General features: G+C 48.3%; 2 protein-coding genes across 2 annotated transcripts in view; both read right to left on the reverse strand.

Annotated features, from left to right (window-relative positions):
- LOC142251260 (ankyrin repeat and SOCS box protein 12-like) overlaps positions 1–19999 on the reverse strand; it is a 141295-nt gene that overhangs the window by 102814 nt on the left and 18482 nt on the right. The gene's annotated exons all lie outside the window — the stretch shown is intronic.
- Positions 1–19999, reverse strand: part of MTMR8 (myotubularin related protein 8) — a 105342-nt gene that overhangs the window by 38832 nt on the left and 46511 nt on the right. The window contains 4 exon segments of the mRNA XM_075323889.1: positions 5227–5427; positions 6886–6935; positions 8939–9064; positions 12193–12302. Coding sequence (XP_075180004.1) covers positions 5227–5427; positions 6886–6935; positions 8939–9064; positions 12193–12302 — 487 coding nt within the window.

The following is a 19999-nucleotide window of genomic DNA, read 5'->3' on the forward strand; positions in this document are numbered from 1 at the left end:
AGACAGAAGGGTCGGCAACGAGAATGGCCAAGGAGAATGGGCGGAAGAGCGACACCAGGACAGGAACATTTTCCAAGTCCTGTGATAGATCTTGACGGAGGAAGACTTACGGGCCCGAGTCATAGTGGAGATGACTTCAGGAGGAATACCAGAAGCCGTCAAAATCCAAAACTCAAGAGCCACGCCGTCAATTTGAGTGCCGCAGAATTCGGGCGGAAAAACGGACCTTGCGAGAGCAGGTCTGGACGGTCCGGAAGATGCCACGGCATCTCCACGGACAGTTGGAGCAGGTCCGGATACCAAGCTTGCCTGGGCCAGTCCGGTGCAATGAGGATGACTCGACGGCACTCCATTCTGATCTTGCGCAGGACTCTGGGCAAGAGAGCTAGAGGGGGAAACACGTAGGACAGACGAAACTGGGACCAGTCTTGAACCAGAGCGTCCGCGGCGAAGGCCTGAGGATCGTGGGAGTGAGCCACGTAAACAGGAACTTTGTTGTTGTGACGGGATGCCATTAGGTCCACGTCCGGAGTGCCCCATTTGCGGCAGATTGACTGAAACACTGCCGGGTGCAGGGACCATTCGCCACCGTCCACGGATTGACGGCTGAGATAATCTGCCTCCCAGTTTTCTACGCCAGGGATGTGGACTGCGGATATGGTGGACTTGGAGTCCTCCGCCCATTGAAGAATGAGGTGGACCTCCAACATTGCCAAGCGGCTGCGTGTCCCGCCTTGGTGATTGATGTAGGCAACCGCTGTCGCATTGTCTGACTGGACTCGAATGTGCCTGCCCGCCAACAGGTGGTGAAAGGCTAGGAGAGCTAGAAGCACAGCTCTGGTCTCCAGCATATTGATTGAAAGGGCTGACTCGGACGGAGTCCAAGTGCCCTGTGCTCTGTGGTGGAGATGTACCGCTCCCCAGCCGGATAGGCTGGCATCCGTGGTGAGAATCACCCAGGACGGAGTCAGGAAGGAGCGCCCTTGGGACAGGGAGAGGGGTCGAAGCCACCAATGAAGAGAGCTCCTGGTCCGTGGCGACAGAGCCACTAACCTCTGTAAGGAGGAAGGCCGCTTGTCCCAACAGCGGAGAATGTCCAGCTGCAGAGGACGCAGATGGAACTGGGCAAAGGGAACCGCCTCCATGGAGACCACCATTTGACCCAGCACCTGCATCAGACGCCTGAGGGTATAACGGCGGGGCCTCAGGAGAGAGCGCACCGCCAACCGGAGTGACAGCTGTTTGTCTAAGGGCAACTTCACAAGTGCCGGCAAAGTCTCGAACTGCATCCCTAGGTACGCGAGACTCTGGGTCGGAGTCAGAGTGGATTTGGGAAGATTGACAATCCACCCGAATTGGGCTAGGGTGGCGAGAGTGAGCAAAACACTCCGCTGACAGTCTGCGCTGGATGTACCCTTGACCAGAAGGTCGTCCAGATAAGGAAGCACTGCTAACCCCTGGAGGTGCAGGACCGCAATCACTGCCGCCATGCCCTTGGTGAATACCCGAGGGGCCGTGGCTAACCCGAAGGGGAGAGCCACGAATTGGAAATTATCCTCTCCTATTGCAAAACGTAACCAACGCTGATGTGACACTGCAATTGGCACATGTAGATAGGCATCTCTGATGTCGATGGACGCCAGGAACTCCCCTTGGGTCATAGAGGCAATGACTGATCGCAGAGATTCCATGCGAAAATGCCGCACCCGGACATGCTTGTTGAGAAGCTTGAGATCCAGGATGGGCCGGAAGGTACCGTCCTTTTGTGGAACTAGGAAGAGATTTGAGTAAAAACCTCTGAACCGTTCCTGAGCGGGAACTGGGACAATCACTCCGTTTGCCTGCAAGGACGCCACGGCCTGCGAGAAGGCGGCGGCCTTGGAGCAGGGGGGAGTTGAGAGAAAAAAAAAATCTGTTTGGAGGGCTGGAAGAGAATTCTATCCTGTAGCCGTGAGATATGATGTCTCTCACCCACTGATCGGAGACTTGCTTTAACCAAGCGTCGCCAAAGTGGGAGAGCCTGCCACCGACTAAGGACGTGGCTGGAGCGGGCCGAGAGTCATGAGGAAGCTGCCTTAGTGGCAGAACCTCCTGCGGTCTTCTGCGGACGCGCTTTTGGGCGCCAGTTGGATTTCTGATCCTTGGCTGAGTTAGCGGACGAGGCGGAAGGCTTAGAGGATGACCAGTTGGAGGAACGAAAGGAACGAAACCTCGATTGATTCCTACCCTGGGCGGGTTTCCTGGTCTTGGTTTGTGGCATGGAAGTACTCTTCCCGCCAGTAGCTTCTTTAATGATTTCATCCAGCTGTTCACCAAACAGCTGTGAACCAGCAAAAAACTTCTTGGAAGAAGCATCTGCCTTCCACTCTCAAAGCCACAAAATCCTGTGGATAATAAGAGAATTAGCTGAAGCCACCGCAGTGCGGTGAGCAGCCTCTAGCATGGCAGACATGGCATAGGATGAAAAAGCTGAAGCCTGAGCAGTTAAGGTAACCATCTCAGGCATAGATTCCTTGGTGAGGGAATGCATCTCCTCTAGAGAAGCAGAGATGGCTTTGAGAGCCCACACTGCTGCAAATGTCGGGGAAAACGCGGCCCCTGCAGCTTCATACACAGATTTGGCCAGAAGGTCAATCTGACGGTCAGTGGAATCCTTAAGTGAGGTGCCGTCAGCCACCCACAACGGTCCGGGCTGAGAGCCTAGACACTGGAGGGTCTACCTTTGGGGAGTGAGACCACTCCTTGACCACCTCAGGTGGAAATGGAAACCGGTCATCAGAACCACGCTTTGGAAAGCGTTTGTCAGGGCAGGCCCTGGGTTTGGTCACAGCGGTCTGAAAACTGGAGTGGTTAAAGAACACACTCTTCACTCTCTTAGGCGAGGTAAACTGATGTTTTTCTGCCAAAGAGAGTTGCTCCTCTGACACTGGCGGATTGAGATCCAGCACAGAATTAATAGAAGCAATCAAATCACTAAGATCTGAGTCACCCTCAGAGAAATCGATGGGATACATAGCCTCCGAGCCCCCAGTGAGGGCATCCTCCTCATCTTGAGAGTCAGCTCTTGAGACAGAGCCGTGGGATGGGGAGGGGGAGGAAACCCTGCGCCTTCTCTTAGAAGGACGGGGTCTGGGATCAGATGATGAATCCTCCGTGAGCTCCGATGGACGGAGGTCAGAGGATAGGAGTCCTCTGTCAAGAGTATTAGAGGCACCCTGTGAGGGGGGCTGATGCATATTCATCAAAGTCCTGGACAAAAGCCCCATGGACTCAGCAAATGACTGGGATATGGACCTAGAAAAGGACTCTACCCAGGCCGGGGGTTCAATCACAGGTGCAGCAGCAGCCTGAGAGCCCACTGGGGGTGAGACTCCAGGCTGTGGTACCGCCAAGTTAGAGCAGACATCACAATGTGGATAGGTGCTCGGCTCAGGCAGCAGGAGCTTACATGTAGTGCATGCAGAATAAAGCTTTGGAGCCTTGCTCCTTGTGTGAGACATGCTGCTGGAGTGGGGGCTTTGCAGAGAATGAACCCCAGGGAGAATATACAGAGGTCCACAACCGGAGACCGGCTGTGGCTTATTAGACCGCTGAGCGCGGTGTTGTGTGCCCTCCAGATCCCGAAGCCCGGTCCCCCAGTCGCAGCACCTCAGCAGAGATGCAGAATGCAGGATGTCCCAGAGCAGAGTGAACTCTGCCTGAGAAGAGGGCGTTCCTATAAAAGAGCGGGAACTGGAGGGCTATAGAGACCTGCAGGGAAGGAGGGACGCCCCAGCAGTGGGGAGTGTCCCTCCCCTGTGTAGAACGGCCGCTGGCAGGAGCCGAACCTGTCCCTCTGCATGAGTGACATGCGAGGGCAGGAAAATGAAACTAGGCCTCCGGCGAAGCCGGGGCCTAAATTTAAGCGGCGAAGCCGACAAGCAGGCACCATCGGCACGGTTCTCAAGCAAAAGCTAGAGAACCCGCCGGAAAAGTTAAAACAATCACATACAGCATACTCTCCCCTTACAATAAAGAACCGGGACCCCCAACATAAACGTCTCAGGTAATTAGCTGCTGAGACGCAGGGCCATGTCCCTGGGGATGAGTGCTCCGGTCCAACAGAATCCTCAAGGGGCTGCGGATGGAGACCGGACTCCTGCCAGGCATGGAGACCGTGCTGGCTCCCACTTGAAGCCAGAGCCCAGAAGGGATGGTGAAGGAGCGCGGCATATAAGGCTGCAGCCTTGTAAATCAACCTTAACAACACCGCCGACACAGTGGGGTGAGAAGGGACATGCCGGGAGTCCAGACATGGACCTGCTTTTCTTCAAACTCTTTCCAAAAGTCAAACAAATCAGATGAGAATGCATGTGTGGATGTATGCCTCCTGACACAAAGCAATAAACTGGCTAGGACTGGCTACCAGGGGGTGTATAAGCTCAGAGGGAGGAGCTACACTTTTAAGTGTAGTACTTTGTGTGTCCTCCGGAGGCAGAAGCTAAACACCCATGGTCTGGGTCTCCCAAAGGAACGATAAAGAAATTATATTATAATATAAATATTATAATATAAATATTATATATATATATATATATATATACACACACACATATATACACACACACACACATACATATACACACACACACATATAGACATTACATACATACACATATATATATATATACACACACATATACATATACACACACACACACACTGGGTAAAACTATATTGAAAAGAAAATACATTGTCAGGATGGCTGTGACATACACACCATCAACAGAAGCCAAAGTTCATTGTTTACTGTTTCCATTACTATAATATATACTTTATCCACTGATTTGTCACCCCCTGTGGCCAGCCTATAATACAATATGTAAATATTAGCACATTATATTGCAGAGGCAGCCAGAAGAACAAAGCCATGACAAACTCAGTCAATCTATAGACAAACAATAATTGTACAATGTGGATTGTGTGAGCACAGGCTTCACTTTCTGCATCTGATAAAAGAAGTTACAATAGTAAAGCCACTGCTCGGGAGGTTTTCCTGACCCTCTTGTGAATGATCTGGTGAACTCCCATTTGGAACTGTAAATTGATTTCTAAAGCGAATAAGTGCCATGTATAACTGGACGGTAATGGCTACCCAGGAAAGTTTTCAGATGTCCACACAAACTGACTGACTATCTGAAGCACATGAAACACATAAGAGGCAGGGCGATGCTGGCAGATACTAACTTGAGTTCTTGCCGCTCCTTTTGGGAGTTCCCAATAAAGTTTCCAAACTGGCAGGAATAGACATGATCGTGAATTTCCAGTAGATATTTTTCACTGAACTCAAAGGCACAAGGGAACTGCTCCGTAAGATGCCACACACACTCCAGGAATTGTGTGAACACAGGGGACACTTCTTTGGGATCAAACTCTAAGTGATGACATCTGCAGGAGAAAACAGAGCACATGTAGCTGCACATCTAGTTTGGTATACGACAACCACACGTGTATACTCTAGGAGCCTTGAAGGGATTGTCTACTATTGGGCAAATTGGTAATGTATTAAACTTGGACCTGGCGTTTGGAACAGCAGAACTACATACATAATCGCACCTCTGCAGTGCCTAAAAATGTCCCAGATGCCCATCTCTCTACAGCAGTGGTCCTCAACCTGTAGCTCAGGAGCCAAATGTGGCTCGCGGAAATGTGATGTGTAGCTTTCAGCTGTCTGAAAACTTGGAGCATAAGCAGCAGGTCTAGTGGACAGCTATGAAGAGCAGGTCTCCAGATGGTGACTTTTGTGAGTAGCTCCACATAGAAGAGCAGATCTGAATGGGGGTAGGCTAGGACCCCATGGATCTTGGTATACTGCTTCAAAGTGATTTCTAAGTAAGCTTTGATTGTAATTATAGTGGTAAAGGGGGCCCTGGATGTGGCTCACGACCCTATCACAGCAGAATGTGGCTCTCAAGGTCATGAAGGTTGGGGACCACTGCTCTACGGGGTAAATAATAAGACACAGCAATATCTGAGTCCATAAGCTTTTCCAGCACATGGTACCAATTTACAGAGTTATTTTCACCATGTATTTGAAAGCAGCATACTGCTCTACTACTGCCATCTGCCAGGGCGCAGTGCACACCTGCTCCACTAGTCTGAACTGCGCTCTCTCCGATGCGTGCACGCAATGGCAACTTTACTTCTACAGCACAGAGACACCAAAGCTAACCAGATCCAGCCAACTTCAGAGTGGCTAGTTGAATTACAAGCTCATTGGGAAAATAAATAAATAAATATATAAAATTTAAAAAAAAAAAAAAAAGCATGCGAGCGCTGTGCTCCTGGCCTAGGAGACTGGTCACTTGATAGACGGCACTGGTGGCCAGTAATCCAGGCAACAATATAAAAAATAAAATTAGAAATCTTTCCGGAGAGGATTTTTAATAACACTTAAAATAGCAAAGTTGCTTATCTTTACAAACATTTTCCAAATTTTAACTATTTAGGATGTTGAGAAAACCCAGTTTGAAGCATTTACCAATTTTCAGCAAAGTGGACATGTAATTCAGCACTGCAGAGTCTTCATTCTCAAAATGAATGGAGTTCCCAAGGTCAGACCCTCACCAACCCAAGTGATGGCATATATCGGGGATAAGCATGCAGTTTATTAGTAAGAATAACCCTCTCACACCCAGTTCTGTTGCTTATTTATTCCTTCATTTCCAGGAATATGTGCACGTTTTTGGATAAGAAAAATATGTCGCTGTCCAGTTGTGCACGTTATAGTGTCCAGGAATAGTAACACAGGAACGAGATAAAGACATGGTATTCCTGCGGTGTCATTTTAATATTTACTAGCACAGGCAGGTTAGAAATGCTGGCTGGCATACTATTAATACATACCTTTGTGAAAACTTGTGGCCAAAGCAAATCCAATCCTTTTCAATAAGTACCTATGGAAATAACATGTAAATCTTTACAATAATCAGCATATTGTCCTACTTAGAGTTTTTTTTAACATGTTCATAAATGAGAAATGTCAGGTAGTGGTTGTAAATAGAAGCAGTTTGACAATTTAATGCTGAAACAAACACTTTCTTTTCTTTACAGCTCAGGTCGCTGGAGACCGACCACCGCTAAGACTGCAGAACATGCACAGCGCTTACAAGCCCTTTTAAAAAAACTTGTAATCTCTGTTTTGAACGCGGTGTGATCGCAGGAGCGCTCCATTATCCCGTAACCCCAGCCAGCATCTGTGCAGTGCTTACAAGCTAGACAGCCGGGGTAGTCTGTCTCCTAGACACTATCTGCTGCACATCTACCAGTTCTCTGAACTCTGTGTATAACTCCACCCACACCACTGATTGTCAGCTTTCTGTGTACACTATGCATAGGCAGAAAGTGGTGGATCACTTGTGGAGGCAGATTTATACAGAGCTCAAGAATATGGAGGACTACATGGCAGCCGCTTTACTAGTCCAGCAGTAATCTCCTGCTGATAACAGTAATTTTATTAAAATGACATGAAACTACCCAGTAATCATAGAATATTAGAGTTGGAATGGACCTCCTGGGTCATCTAGTCCAACCCCCCTGCTCAAAGCAGGATTCACTAAATCATCCCAGACAGATGTCCGTCCAACCTCTTTTTAAAGACTTCCATTGAAGGAGAACTCACAACCTCTCGTGGCAGCCTGTTCCACTCGTTGATCACCCTCAATGTCAAAACGTTTTTTCTAATATCTAATCTGTGTCTCCTCCCCATCAGTTTCATCCCATTGCTTCTAGTCTTTCCTTGTGAAAATGAGAATAAAACTGATTCCTCTACAGTGTGACAGCCTTTAAGATATTTGTAGACAGCTATTAAGTCTCCTCTCAGTCTTCTCTTTTGAAAGCTAAACAATCCTAAATCCTGTAACCGTTCCTCATAGGACATGGTTTGCAGACCAGTCACCATTCACGTCACTCTTCTCTGAATTTGCTCCAGTTTATTGATGTCTTTTTTAAAATGTGGTGCCCAGAATTGGACACAATATTCCAGATGAGGTCTGACCAAAGAGGAGTAAAGGGGGATAATGACTTCACGTGATCTAGACTATATGCTTCTGTTAATACATCCTAGAATGGTGTTTGCCTTTTTTGCTGCTGCGTCACACTGTTGACTCATGTTCAGTCTGTGATCTATTAGTATACCTAAGTCTTTTTCACACATGCTTTTGGATAGCTCTATTCCTTCCATGCTGTATATGCACTTTTCATTATTCTTGCCAAGATGTAGGACTTTGCATTTCTCCCTGTTAAAAACCATTCTATTAGTTACTGCCCATTGTTCCAGCTTGTTTAGATCTTGTTGAATCCTCACTGTCTCTTCTCTAGTATTAGCTATTCCTCCTAGCTTTGTGTCATCAGCAAATTTAATCATTTTCCCCTTAATACCTTCATCTACATCATTGATAAAGATGTTGAACAACACTGAGCCCAGGACAGAGCCCTGTGGTACCGCACTTGAGACAGTCTTCCAACTGGATGTGCAGCCATTTATTACCACTCTTTGACTCCGATCACTAAGCCAGTTACGAATCCATCTAACAGTTGCCTTGTCCATTCAACACTTGGTCATTTTTTCAATAAGGATTGTATGAGATACTTTGTCAAATGCTTTACTGAAGTCAAGATATACTATATCAACTACATTTTCATGATCCACCCAGTCAGTGATTTTGTCATAGAAGGGTCTCTGTGTCTAAATTATACTGCTCTCAGATTAATCTGTTGACAAATTCCCCTCTAAGTATATGGGCGTCTTAACACTAGAACTACTGAGGTAGTCATTTTGACTACTTTGCACCATATATTTCTATATAGGTGTCACGAGTCCAGTAGTTCTAGCGTTAATACATCAATATGGAGCTGAAAGAACTAGAAAAAGCAAGTGTAAAATAGTTAGAGAAATTACCATGAATCCTTTAATAGTTCTGTAAAATGGATCAAGAAGAAGACTGGCCAATGAGCAGACTTGTGCTGTGCGATCCCATCCGTCCGAACAGTGAACCAGGATACTGGTATTATCATCTCTTACTGCCTGCCAAGAACAAGATGGGAAAGATGAAAGACTGAGGTTTCAGAAACTTAAGGCACATAACTAAATTACTCATTCCAGCCCAGTTCCATTTAAAGGGAAGGGGTCGTCAAAAAAACAAAAAAAAAAAAAAAAAAAACAAAAAAAAAAACAAACCTTTTTTCAATAACTGAAAAAATAAAGTATTAACCCCTTCACGACCCTGGACGGATCTATCCGTCCAGGATCGTGTCCCGTTAAGCCCCGCCCCCTGCCGCGGGCAGGCGGCGTGGATCGGCACACATATCAGCTGTTTTCAACAGCTGACATGTGTGCCTGCTAGCCGCGGGTGGAATCGCTTCCACCCGCGGCCATTAACCCCTTAAATCTTGCTGCCAAAGTCTGGCAGCAAGATTTAAATGCGCGCGGCCATGTTTGTTACTCACCGCCGCCCCCACCGGAAGTCACGTGTGTTATCACGTGACTATCGGTGGTTGCCATCGTAGCACAGGGTCATGTGATGACGCCTGCTGCTACGATGTTTCACTTTCATTTTCCCTCGGCCGAGAGCAGAGGGAAAACCAAAGTGACTGAATCTGCTGATTACAGTGGTATAGCTGTGATCAGCAGATAGCGATCAGCAATCGGATTGCTGATCGCTATAGCCCCCTAGGGGGACTAGTAAAATAAAAAAAAAAACAAAAAAAAAAGTTTTAAAAAATAAAAAAAAAAACAAAAAACCTAAAAGTTCAAATCACCCCCCTTTCCCCCCATTAAAAATTAAAGGGTTAAAAAATAAATAAATATACACATATTTGGTATCGCCGCGTTCAGAAATGCCCGATCTATCAAAATATAAAATCAATTAATCTGATTGGTAAACGGCGTAGTCGCAAAAAAATTCCAAACGCCAAAATTACGTTTTTTGGTCGCCGCAAGTTTTACGCAAAATGCAATAACAGGCGATCAAAACGTAGCATCTGCGCAAAAATGGTACCATTATAAACGTCAGCTCGAGACGCAAAAAATAAGCCATCACTGAGCCATAGATCCTTAAAAATAAGAACGCTACGTTTTTTGGAAAATGGCGCAAAACGTGCGCCACTTTTATTGGACAAACTTGTGAATTTTTTTTAACCCCTTAGATACAAGTAAACCTATACATGTTTGGTGTCTACAAACTCGCACCGACCTGAGGCATCACATAGATACCTCAGTTTTACCATATAGTGAACACAGTGAATAAAATATCCCAAAAACTATTGTACGATCACACTTTTTTTGCAATTTTTCCGCACTTTGAATTTTTTTGCCGTTTTCCAGTACACTATATGGTAAAACTTATGGTTTCATTTAAAAGTACAACTCGTCCCGCAAAAAACAAGCCCTCATATGGCAAGATTGATGGAAAAATAAAAATATTACGCCTCTCAAAAGAAGGGGAGCAAAAAACAAAAACGCAAAAACGGAAAGTGCCCGGGGGCTGAAGGGGTTAATGTTGTTTACATATTTGTTTTTAATTGAGAAAAATATATAAAAAAAAAATTAAAAGTTTGATATTTTCCACTCTTAAAATACCTGGGTGAGCAGCTGCTGAAATCCTACAGAAATCCTACTGTAGAACCAGCTCACATTACAGCTGCAGTAAAAGCAGGCAGAATCTGCTCTCCTGTGTGTGACGTCACCTCCCCCTCCCTCCTCTGAGAGAATGAAATTTAGGATCACAATGCGGAGCCATTTTCTTGGTGGCCGCAAAGTGATCCTAATATGTCTAAAGTGTCACTAAGGTCAGCTGCATAGTGCTCCACTGTATCCCAATGCCCCACTGTATCTCGCGCCCCCATTTACTGTGCTGCCGGCTGGTATCAGAGGACCGAGGTGACATGCGGCGAGGGGGGTGCCACATGCACTCAACTCAGACCTGCGTTCCCGGCAGCCTGTCCTGTCAGTGATCACAGTACATAGCAGCCACCAGCGGAGGCCCGAGGTGAGCGGTGGGGGAGGGGGGTGCGTGGTACAGTGGGGCGCGGTAGAGTGGGGAGAAGCACGCCAGGATCAGTTACGATGCAATCACCGCTGCCCAGCACCGGTACTCACCCCATCTATCCTGGCGGGTGACAGTGGGAAAGTGGAGCACACATATATGCAGGTGGCTCTCCTGTATTACGTATAGGGGTCGGAGTCTGACTATCAGAGTCAATGCCCTGGGGGCTGCCCATAGAGGAGGTAAGTAACTGTCAGTAGTCACAGCAAATCCAAGATGGCAGCCCCCATGGCAGGGCTTCAGTGAAACTAGAATTAAATAAAAACAATTAATTTATTTTTGTATTAAAAAATACTTTTTCAGAATTACTATTATTAATACAAAAATAAAAAAACGCAACACCTTCCCTTTAAGGAAATCGATCCAACCTGGAGTTTGAGTGGTCCCTTCCTTCGTCATCATTCACAAGTATCACTGTTTATGGGAGGAGGTCCCAGAGGACAGACGCCACCGTGCATTGCCCTAGCAATATACCATCCCTATCTCAGACAGGAATACCCCTTTAATGCATTCTCATTACTCAGGTCTCATTTGCAAGGTTCTAAAGGTCCAAAACATGCCCTTTATTTCCCTTTTATTACAGCTGGACAAAAGCATTACAGCTTTTTAATAATCCTCCAGTGCTCCGGCTTTAATGTTTGTTATCAAGGAAACCATTTGCTCAGAAGAAAGCCGGTCGATGAGGCTGTCAGCAATACTTATTACGGGCAGTTCTGTTACTTGTTATTTGATAATACTATGAAAAGCTATAAACCATATCATGATTCTCTCGAACCAGGAGACATGGGAGCCACACTGTCATAATAGCAACATTACAAGGAAATCAATACGGCGGCCAATAAAATTAGTCGTACAAGGGAGACGACGGGGAATGAACAATGCAACAGCGTTGTTCCCATAGCAACCACATTTCAATCATTAATTTTTTTGGAGCCAAGTAATAAAATTATGGAGCTGGGGAAAGTAGAGAACGGTTTATTTTGGATTTTGCATTAATGATGCTTTTACTAAAAAGAGGACGGTGACCGCCAGTATCAATAGTTCTCTAGATCACAATATTTATATACCATTTTACATGAACGTAACAGAAGAAAACCAGATCCCAAACCTTTGCTAGAAAGACGGCGGCGTCCAATACTGCTTTTATGTGCCGCAGCCAACCCGAGTTTTCCAAGACTGTAAGGAAACTGCTCATGGACGGAGTCTTCAGTTCACAAGCTAAATATTACAAACAAAATTACTGTTAAAATATATTTCTACATAGAGAGGAGACCTAGAAGTTACACGTGTGGAGATTAGCGACCAGGAATTCAAGAATAATCATAGCAAGCATTTTAGGGTCTATTTTTCTACAATAGTCTCTCAGACTGTTTACTTGAAAATATTAGTGTCTTGAATTCACCACATTTTCACACTGCGGCTTTTCCAGAGGTCAACAACAGACCTTTTTGTAGACTTTATGATATGAGATTATATATATATATATATATATATATATATATATATATATATATATATATATATATATATATATATATATATATATATATAATTTTGTTTACTTACCGTAAACTCTTTTTCTTATAGTTCCATATTGGGAGACCCAGACATTGGGTGTTTAGCTTCTGCCTCCGGAGGACACACAAAGTACTACACTAAAAAGTGTAGCTCCTCCCTCTGAGCTTATACACCCCCTGGTGAGCAGACCCAGCCAGTTTAGTGCAAAAGCTGAAGGAGAATAGCCACCCACAAGTAGAACAGAGCAAGAGCCGGAACAACCGGAGACTCTGTGCACGACAACAGCCGGTGATAACACACGGAACAAGAAACTGCCAACAGGCAACAGGGAGGGTGCTGGGTCTCCCAATACGGAACTATAAGAAAAAGAATTTACGGTAAGTAACAAAATTCTCTTTTTCTTTACCGTTCCTTTGGGAGACCCAGACCATGGGACGTTCCAAAGCAGTCCCTGGGTGGGAATAAACAGAAAAACTAAGAAGTAGGCAGAACCTAACTTCACAAATGGGCGACAGCCGCCTGAAGGATGCGTCTGCCCAAGCTCGCATCTGCCGAAGCATGAGCATGCACTTGGTAGTGCTTCGAGAAGGTATGCAGGCTAGTCCAAGTGGCAGCCTGACAGACTTGTTGAGCCGTAGCCTGGTGCCTGAAAGCCCAAGAGGCACCGACAGCTCTGGTCGAATGTGCCTTGATCCCCGGCGGGGGAGGCACCGGAGTACTCTGGTAGGCGTCCGAAATGGTCGATCTAATCCAATGGGCTAAGGTCGGCTTAGAAGCAGGGAGGCCCTTGCGCCGACCTGTGGTTAGCACAAAAAGAGAGGTGCACCGCCTAAGCGCAGTGGTGCGAGACACATAGATCCGGAGAGCACGCACCAGATCCAGAGTATGCAGCGCTTTTTCAAAGCAATGAACAGGAGCCGGACAGAAGGAAGGTAGGGTAATGTCCTGGTTAAGGTGGAAAGGAGAGACCACCTTAGGAAGAAAGTCCGGAGTCGGACGGAGAACCACCTTGTCTTGATGAAAAACTAAAAAAGGTGACGCCGAAGAGAGCGCAGCCAAATCAGAGACTCTCCTGAGGGAAGTTATGGCCACCAGAGAGGCCACTTTCTGAGAAAGACGATTCAAAGAAACCTCCCTAAGAGGCTCAAATGGGGGTTTCTGCAAAACCGTGAGAACCAAGTTATGGTCCCAGGGATCCAAGGGCCGCCGGTAAGGCGGAATGATGTGAGACGCGCCTTGCATGAAGGTGCGGACCTGAGCCAGCCGAGCGAGACGCCGCTGGAACAGAACTGACAGAGCTGAGACTTGTCCCTTGAGAGAGTTGAGGGACAGTCCTAGCTGCAGACCGGACTGTAGAAAAGACAGAAGGGTCGGCAAGGAGAATGGCCAAGGAGGATGGTCGGTAGAGCGACACCAAGACAGGAAAATTTTCCAAGTCCTGTGATAGATCTTCGCGGAGGAAGAGTTACGGGCCCGAGTCATAGTGGAGATGACTTCAGGAGGAATACCAGAAGCCGTCAAAATCCAGGACTCAAGAGCCACGCCGTCAATTTGAGAGCCGCAGAATTCGGGCGGAAAAACGGACCTTGCGAGAGAAGGTCTGGATGGTCCGGAAGATGCCACGGCATCTCTACGGACAGATGAAGCAGGTCTGGATACCAAGCTCGCCTGGGCCAGTCCGGTGCAATGAGGATGACTCGACGGCCCTCCATTCTGATCTTGCGCAGGACTCTGGGCAAGAGAGCTAGAGGGGGAAACACGTAGGACAGACGAAACTGGGACCAGTCTTGAACCAGAGCGTCCGCGGCGAAGGCCTGAGGATCGTGGGAGCGAGCCACGTAAACAGGAACTTTGTTGTTGTGACGGGATGCCATTAGGTCCACGTCCGGAGTGCCCCATTTGCGGCAGATTGACTGAAACACTGCCGGGTGCAGGGACCACTCGCCACCGTCCACGGTTTGACGGCTGAGATAATCTGCCTCCCAGTTTTCCACGCCTGGGATGTGGACTGCGGATATGGTGGACTTGGAGTCCTCCGCCCATTGAAGAATGCGTTGGACCTCCAACATTGCCAGGCAGCTACGTGTCCCGCCTTGGTGATTGATGTAGGCAACCGCTGTCGCGTTGTCTGACTGGACTCGAATGTGCCTGTCCGCCAACAGGTGGTGAAAAGCTAGGAGAGCTAGAAGCACGGCTCTGGTCTCCAGCATATTGATTGAAAGGGCTGACTCGGACGGAGTCCAAGTGCCCTGCGCTCTGTGGTGGAGACATACCGCTCCCCAGCCGGATAGACTGGCATCCGTGGTGAGAATCACCCAGGACGGGGCCAGGAAGGAGCGCCCTTGGGACAGGGAGAGGGGCTGAAGCCACCACTGAAGAGAGCTCCTGGTCCGTGGCGACAGAGCCACTAACCTGTGTAAGGAGGAAGGCCGGTTGTCCCAACAGCGGAGAATGTCCAGCTGCAGGGGGCGCAGATGGAACTGGGCAAAGGGAAAAGCCTCCATGGACGCCACCATTTGACCCAGCACCTGCATCAGACACCTGAGGGTATAACGGCGGGGCCTCAGCAGAGAGCGCACCGCTAGCTGGAGTGACTGCTGTTTGACTAAGGGCAACTTCACAAGTGCCGGCAAAGTCTCGAACTGCATCCCTAGGTACGTGAGACTCTGGGTCGGAGTCAGAGTGGATTTGGGAAGATTGACAATCCACCCGAATTGGGCTAGAGTGGCGAGAGTGAGCGAGACACTCCGCTGACAGTCTGCACTGGATGAAGCCTTGACTAGAAGGTCGTCCAGGTAAGGAATCACTGCCAACCCCTGGAGGTGCAGAACCGCAATCACTGCTGCCATGACCTTGGTGAATACCCGAGGGGCCGTGGCTAACCCGAAGGGGAGAGCCACGAATTGGAAATGATCTTCTCCTATTGCAAAACGTAGCCAACGCTGGTGTGAAACTGCAATTGGCACATGCAGATAGGCATCTCTGATGTCGATGGATGCCAGGAAATCCCCTTGGGTCATTGAGGCAATGACTGATCGCAGAGACTCCATGCGAAAGTGCCGCACCTGAACATGCTTGTTGAGAAGCTTGAGATCCAGGATGGGCCGGAAGGTACCGTCCTTTTTGGGAACTAGGAAGAGATTTGAGTAGAAACCTCTGAACCGTTCCCGGGCGGGAACTGGTACAATTACTCCGTTGGCCTGCAAGGCTGCCACGGCCTGTGAGAAGGCGGCGGCCTTGGAGCAGGGGGGAGTTGAGAGAAAAAATCTGTTTGGCGGGCTGGAAGAGAATTCTATCCTGTAGCCATGGGAGACGTAGCCGTGGGAGGTGTCTCACCCACTGATGGGAGACGTGTTGAAACCAAACGTCACCAAAGTGGGAGAGCCTGCCACCGACTAAGGACGTCGCAGGAGCGGGCAGAGTCATGAGGAGGCTGCCTTAGTGGCAGCACCTCCTGCGGTCTTCTGTGAATGCGCTTTTGGGCGCCAGTTGGATTTCTGGTCCTTGGCTGAGTTAGCGGACGAGGCCGAGGGCTTAGAGGACGACCAGTTGGAGGAACAAAAGGAGCGAAACCTCGACTGATTCCTACCCTGGGCATGTTTCCTGGTTTTGGTTTATGGCATGGAAGTACTCTTCCCGCCAGTAGCTTCCTTAATAATTTCATCCAGCTGTTCTCCGAACAGCCGGGACCCAGCAAAAGGGAACCCAGCAAGGTACTTCTTAGAAGAAGCATCTGCCTTCCACTCTCGAAGCCACAAGATCCTGCGGATAACGAGGGAATTAGCCGAAGCCACCGCAGTGCGGTGAGAAGCCTCCAGCATGGCAGACATAGCATAAGATGAAAAAGCTGAAGCTTGAGAAGTTAAGGCAACCATTTCGGGCATAGATTCCCTGGTGAGGGAATGCATCTCCTCCAGAGAAGCAGAGATGGCTTTGAGAGCCCACACTGCTGCAAAAGTTGGGGAAAACGCGGCCCCCGCCGCTTTATACACGGATTTGGCCAGAAGGTCAATCTGACGGTCAGTGGAATCCTTAAGGGAGGTGCCATCAGCCACCGACACAACGGTCCAGGCTGAGAGCCTAGACACTGGAGGGTCTACCTTTGGGGAATGAGCCCACTCCTTGACCACCTCAGGTGGAAAGGGAAAACTGTCATCAGAACCATGCTTTGGGAAGAGTTTGTCAGGACAGGCCTTGAGCTTGGTCACAGCGGCCTGAAAACTGGAGTGGTTAAAGAACACACTCTTCACTCTCTTAGGCGAGGTAAACTGGTGCTTCTCTGCCAGAGAGGGTTGCTCCTCTGATACTGGCGGATTGAGATCCAGTACAGAATTAATAGAAGCAATCAAGTCACTAAGATCTGTGTCACCCTCGGACAGATCAATGGGGTACAGAGTTAGCCTCCGAGCCTCCTGTAAAGGTATCCTCCTCATCTTGCGAGTCAGCTCTTGAATCAGAGCCGCAAGAGGAGGAGGGAGAGGAAACCCTGCATCTCCTTTTAGGAGGACGGGGTCTGGGCCCTGAAGATGAATCCTCTGTGAGCTCCGGTCCTAAGGGACCCTTAGCAGTAGAGGCACCCTGTGAAGGGGGCTGATGCATATTCATCAAAGTCCTGCGCAGAAGTCCCATGGACTCAGTAAAAGACTGGGAGATAGACATAGAAAAGGATTCTACCCAAGCCGGGGGTTCAGGCACAGGTGCAGGAGCAGCCTGAGAGACCACGGGGGGTGAGACTCCAGGCTGTGGCACCGCCAAGTTAGAGCAGACATCACAATGTGGATAGGTGCTCGGTTCAGGCAGCATGAGCTTACATGCAGCGCATACAGAGTAAAGCTTTGGAGCCTTGCTCCTCGTGTGAGACATGCTGCTGGAGTGGGGTCTCTGCAAGAGAATGAACCCCAGAGAGTATATACAGAGGTCCACAACCAGAGACCGGTTGTGGCTTACCAGACCGCAGGAGCGGTGTTGTGTGCCCTCCAGATCCCGAAGTCCGGACCCCCAAGCACAGGACCTCAGCAGGGATGCAGAGTGCAGACCAGCGCCGAGTGAACTCTGTCTGAGAAAATGGCCGCCGGAGCGAAGAGAGGGGGCGGGACTTGGCTTGGAGAGCGGGATCTGGAGGGCCATAGAGACCTACAGGGGAGGAGACACGCACAGCAGTGGGGAGTGTCCCTCCCCTGTGCAGAGCGGCCGCCGGGAGGAGCAGAGCCTGTCCCTCTGCATGAGTGACATGCGAGGGCAGTGAACAGAAACTAGGCCTCCGGCAAAGCCGGGGCCTAAATTTGAGCGGCGAGACTGACGCGCAAGCACCATCGGCGCGGTTCTCGGGCGACAGCTAGAGAACCCGCCGGAAATGCCAATAAATACAATAAGCACACTCTCCTTAAACAATAAAGCACAGGGACCCCCAATATATAAACGTCTCAGGTACTTAGCTGCTGAGACGCAGGGCCAGGTCCCTGGGGATGAGTGCTCCGGTCCAGCAGGGTCCTGAAGGGCTGCGGATGGAGACCGGTCTCCTGCCAGGCATGGAGACCGTGCTGGCTCCCACTTCAAAGCCAGAGCCCAGGAGGGATGGTGAAGGAGCACGGCATGTAAGGCTCCAGCCTTGGAAATCAACCTTACAACACCGCCGACACAGTGGGGTGAGAAGGGACATGCCGGGGGTCCAGACGTGGACCCGCACTTCTTCAATCTCATTCCAAAAAGGAAAAAAATCATATGAGAATGCATGTGTGGATGTATGCCTCCTGAACACAAAGCGATAAAACTGGCTGGGTCTGCTCACCAGGGGGTGTATAAGCTCAGAGGGAGGAGTTACACTTTTAAGTGTAATACTTTGTATGTATGTATGTATGTATGTATGTATGTATGTATGTATGTATGTATGTATGTATGTATGTATGTATGTATGTATGTATGTATATATATATATATATATATATATATATATATATATATATATACACATACACACACACACACATACATACATACATACATACATACATACATACATACATACATACATACATACATACACACACACATACACGTGTGTGTATGTGTGTAATTATATATATATCTAAAATTTTATTTCTGGAACACCAATGTGTGTGAATTAGGTGCTAGCCTAAAAATACATAACTATAATAATACAGATAATAAGCTGCACACTAACCACTAAATAAATATAAACATGAAAAATGGTAAAGCATGACTGCTATAGGGATGCTATGAACAATGAAAAATACATTTAGCTATCTTGAAAAGAGGGGAATTTTGTTTACTTACCGTAAATTCCTTTTCTTCTAGCTCCTATTGGGAGACCCAGACAATTGGGTGTATAGCTTCTGCCTCCGGAGGCCACACAAAGTATTACACTTTAAAAAGTGTAACCCCTCCCCTCTGCCTATACACCCTCCCGTGCATCACGGGCTCCTCAGTTTTGGTGCAAAAGCAGGAAGGAGGAAACTTATAAATTGGTCTAAGGTAAATTCAATCCGAAGGATGTTCGGAGAACTGAAACTATGAACCAAAAGGAACAATTCAACATGAACAACATGTGTACACAACAGAACAACAGCCCGAAGGGAACAGGGGCGGGTGCTGGGTCTCCCAATAGGAGCTAGAAGAAAAGGAATTTACGGTAAGTAAACAAAATTCCCTTCTTCTTTGTCGCTCCATTGGGAGACCCAGACAATTGGGACGTCCAAAAGCAGTCCCTGGGTGGGTAAAAGAATACCTCGATAAAAAGAGCCGTAAAACGGCCCCTTCCTACAGGTGGGCAACCGCCGCCTAAAGGACTCGCCTACCTAGGCTGGCATCTGCCGAAGCATAGGTATGCACCTGATAGTGTTTCGTGAAAGTGTGCAGACTAGACCAGGTAGCCGCCTGACACACCTGCTGAGCCGTAGCCTGGTGCTGCAATGCCCAGGACGCACCCACGGCTCTGGTAGAATGGGCTTTCAGCCCTGAAGGAACCGGAAGCCCAGAAGAACGGTAGGCTTCAAGAATCGGTTCCTTGATCCACCGAGCCAAGGTTGACTTGGAAGCCTGCGACCCTTTACGTTGGCCAGCGACAAGGACAAGGAGCGCATCTGAACGGCGCAGGGGCGCCGTGCGAGACACGTAGAGCCGGAGTGCCCTCACTAGATCTAACAAGTGCAAATCCTTTTCACACTGGTGAACTGGATGAGGGCAAAATGAAGGTAAGGAAATATCCTGATTGAGATGAAACGGGGATACCACCTTAGGGAGGAATTCCGGGACCGGACGCAGAACCACCTTATCCTGGTGAAAAACCAGGAAGGGGGCTTTGCATGACAACGCTGCTAGCTCCGACACTCTACGGAGCGATGTAACCGCCACTAGAAAAGCCACCTTCTGCGAAAGAC

This window comes from Anomaloglossus baeobatrachus, chromosome 9 (genome assembly GCF_048569485.1).
Source record: "Anomaloglossus baeobatrachus isolate aAnoBae1 chromosome 9, aAnoBae1.hap1, whole genome shotgun sequence".
Taxonomy (NCBI): domain Eukaryota; kingdom Metazoa; phylum Chordata; class Amphibia; order Anura; family Aromobatidae; genus Anomaloglossus; species Anomaloglossus baeobatrachus.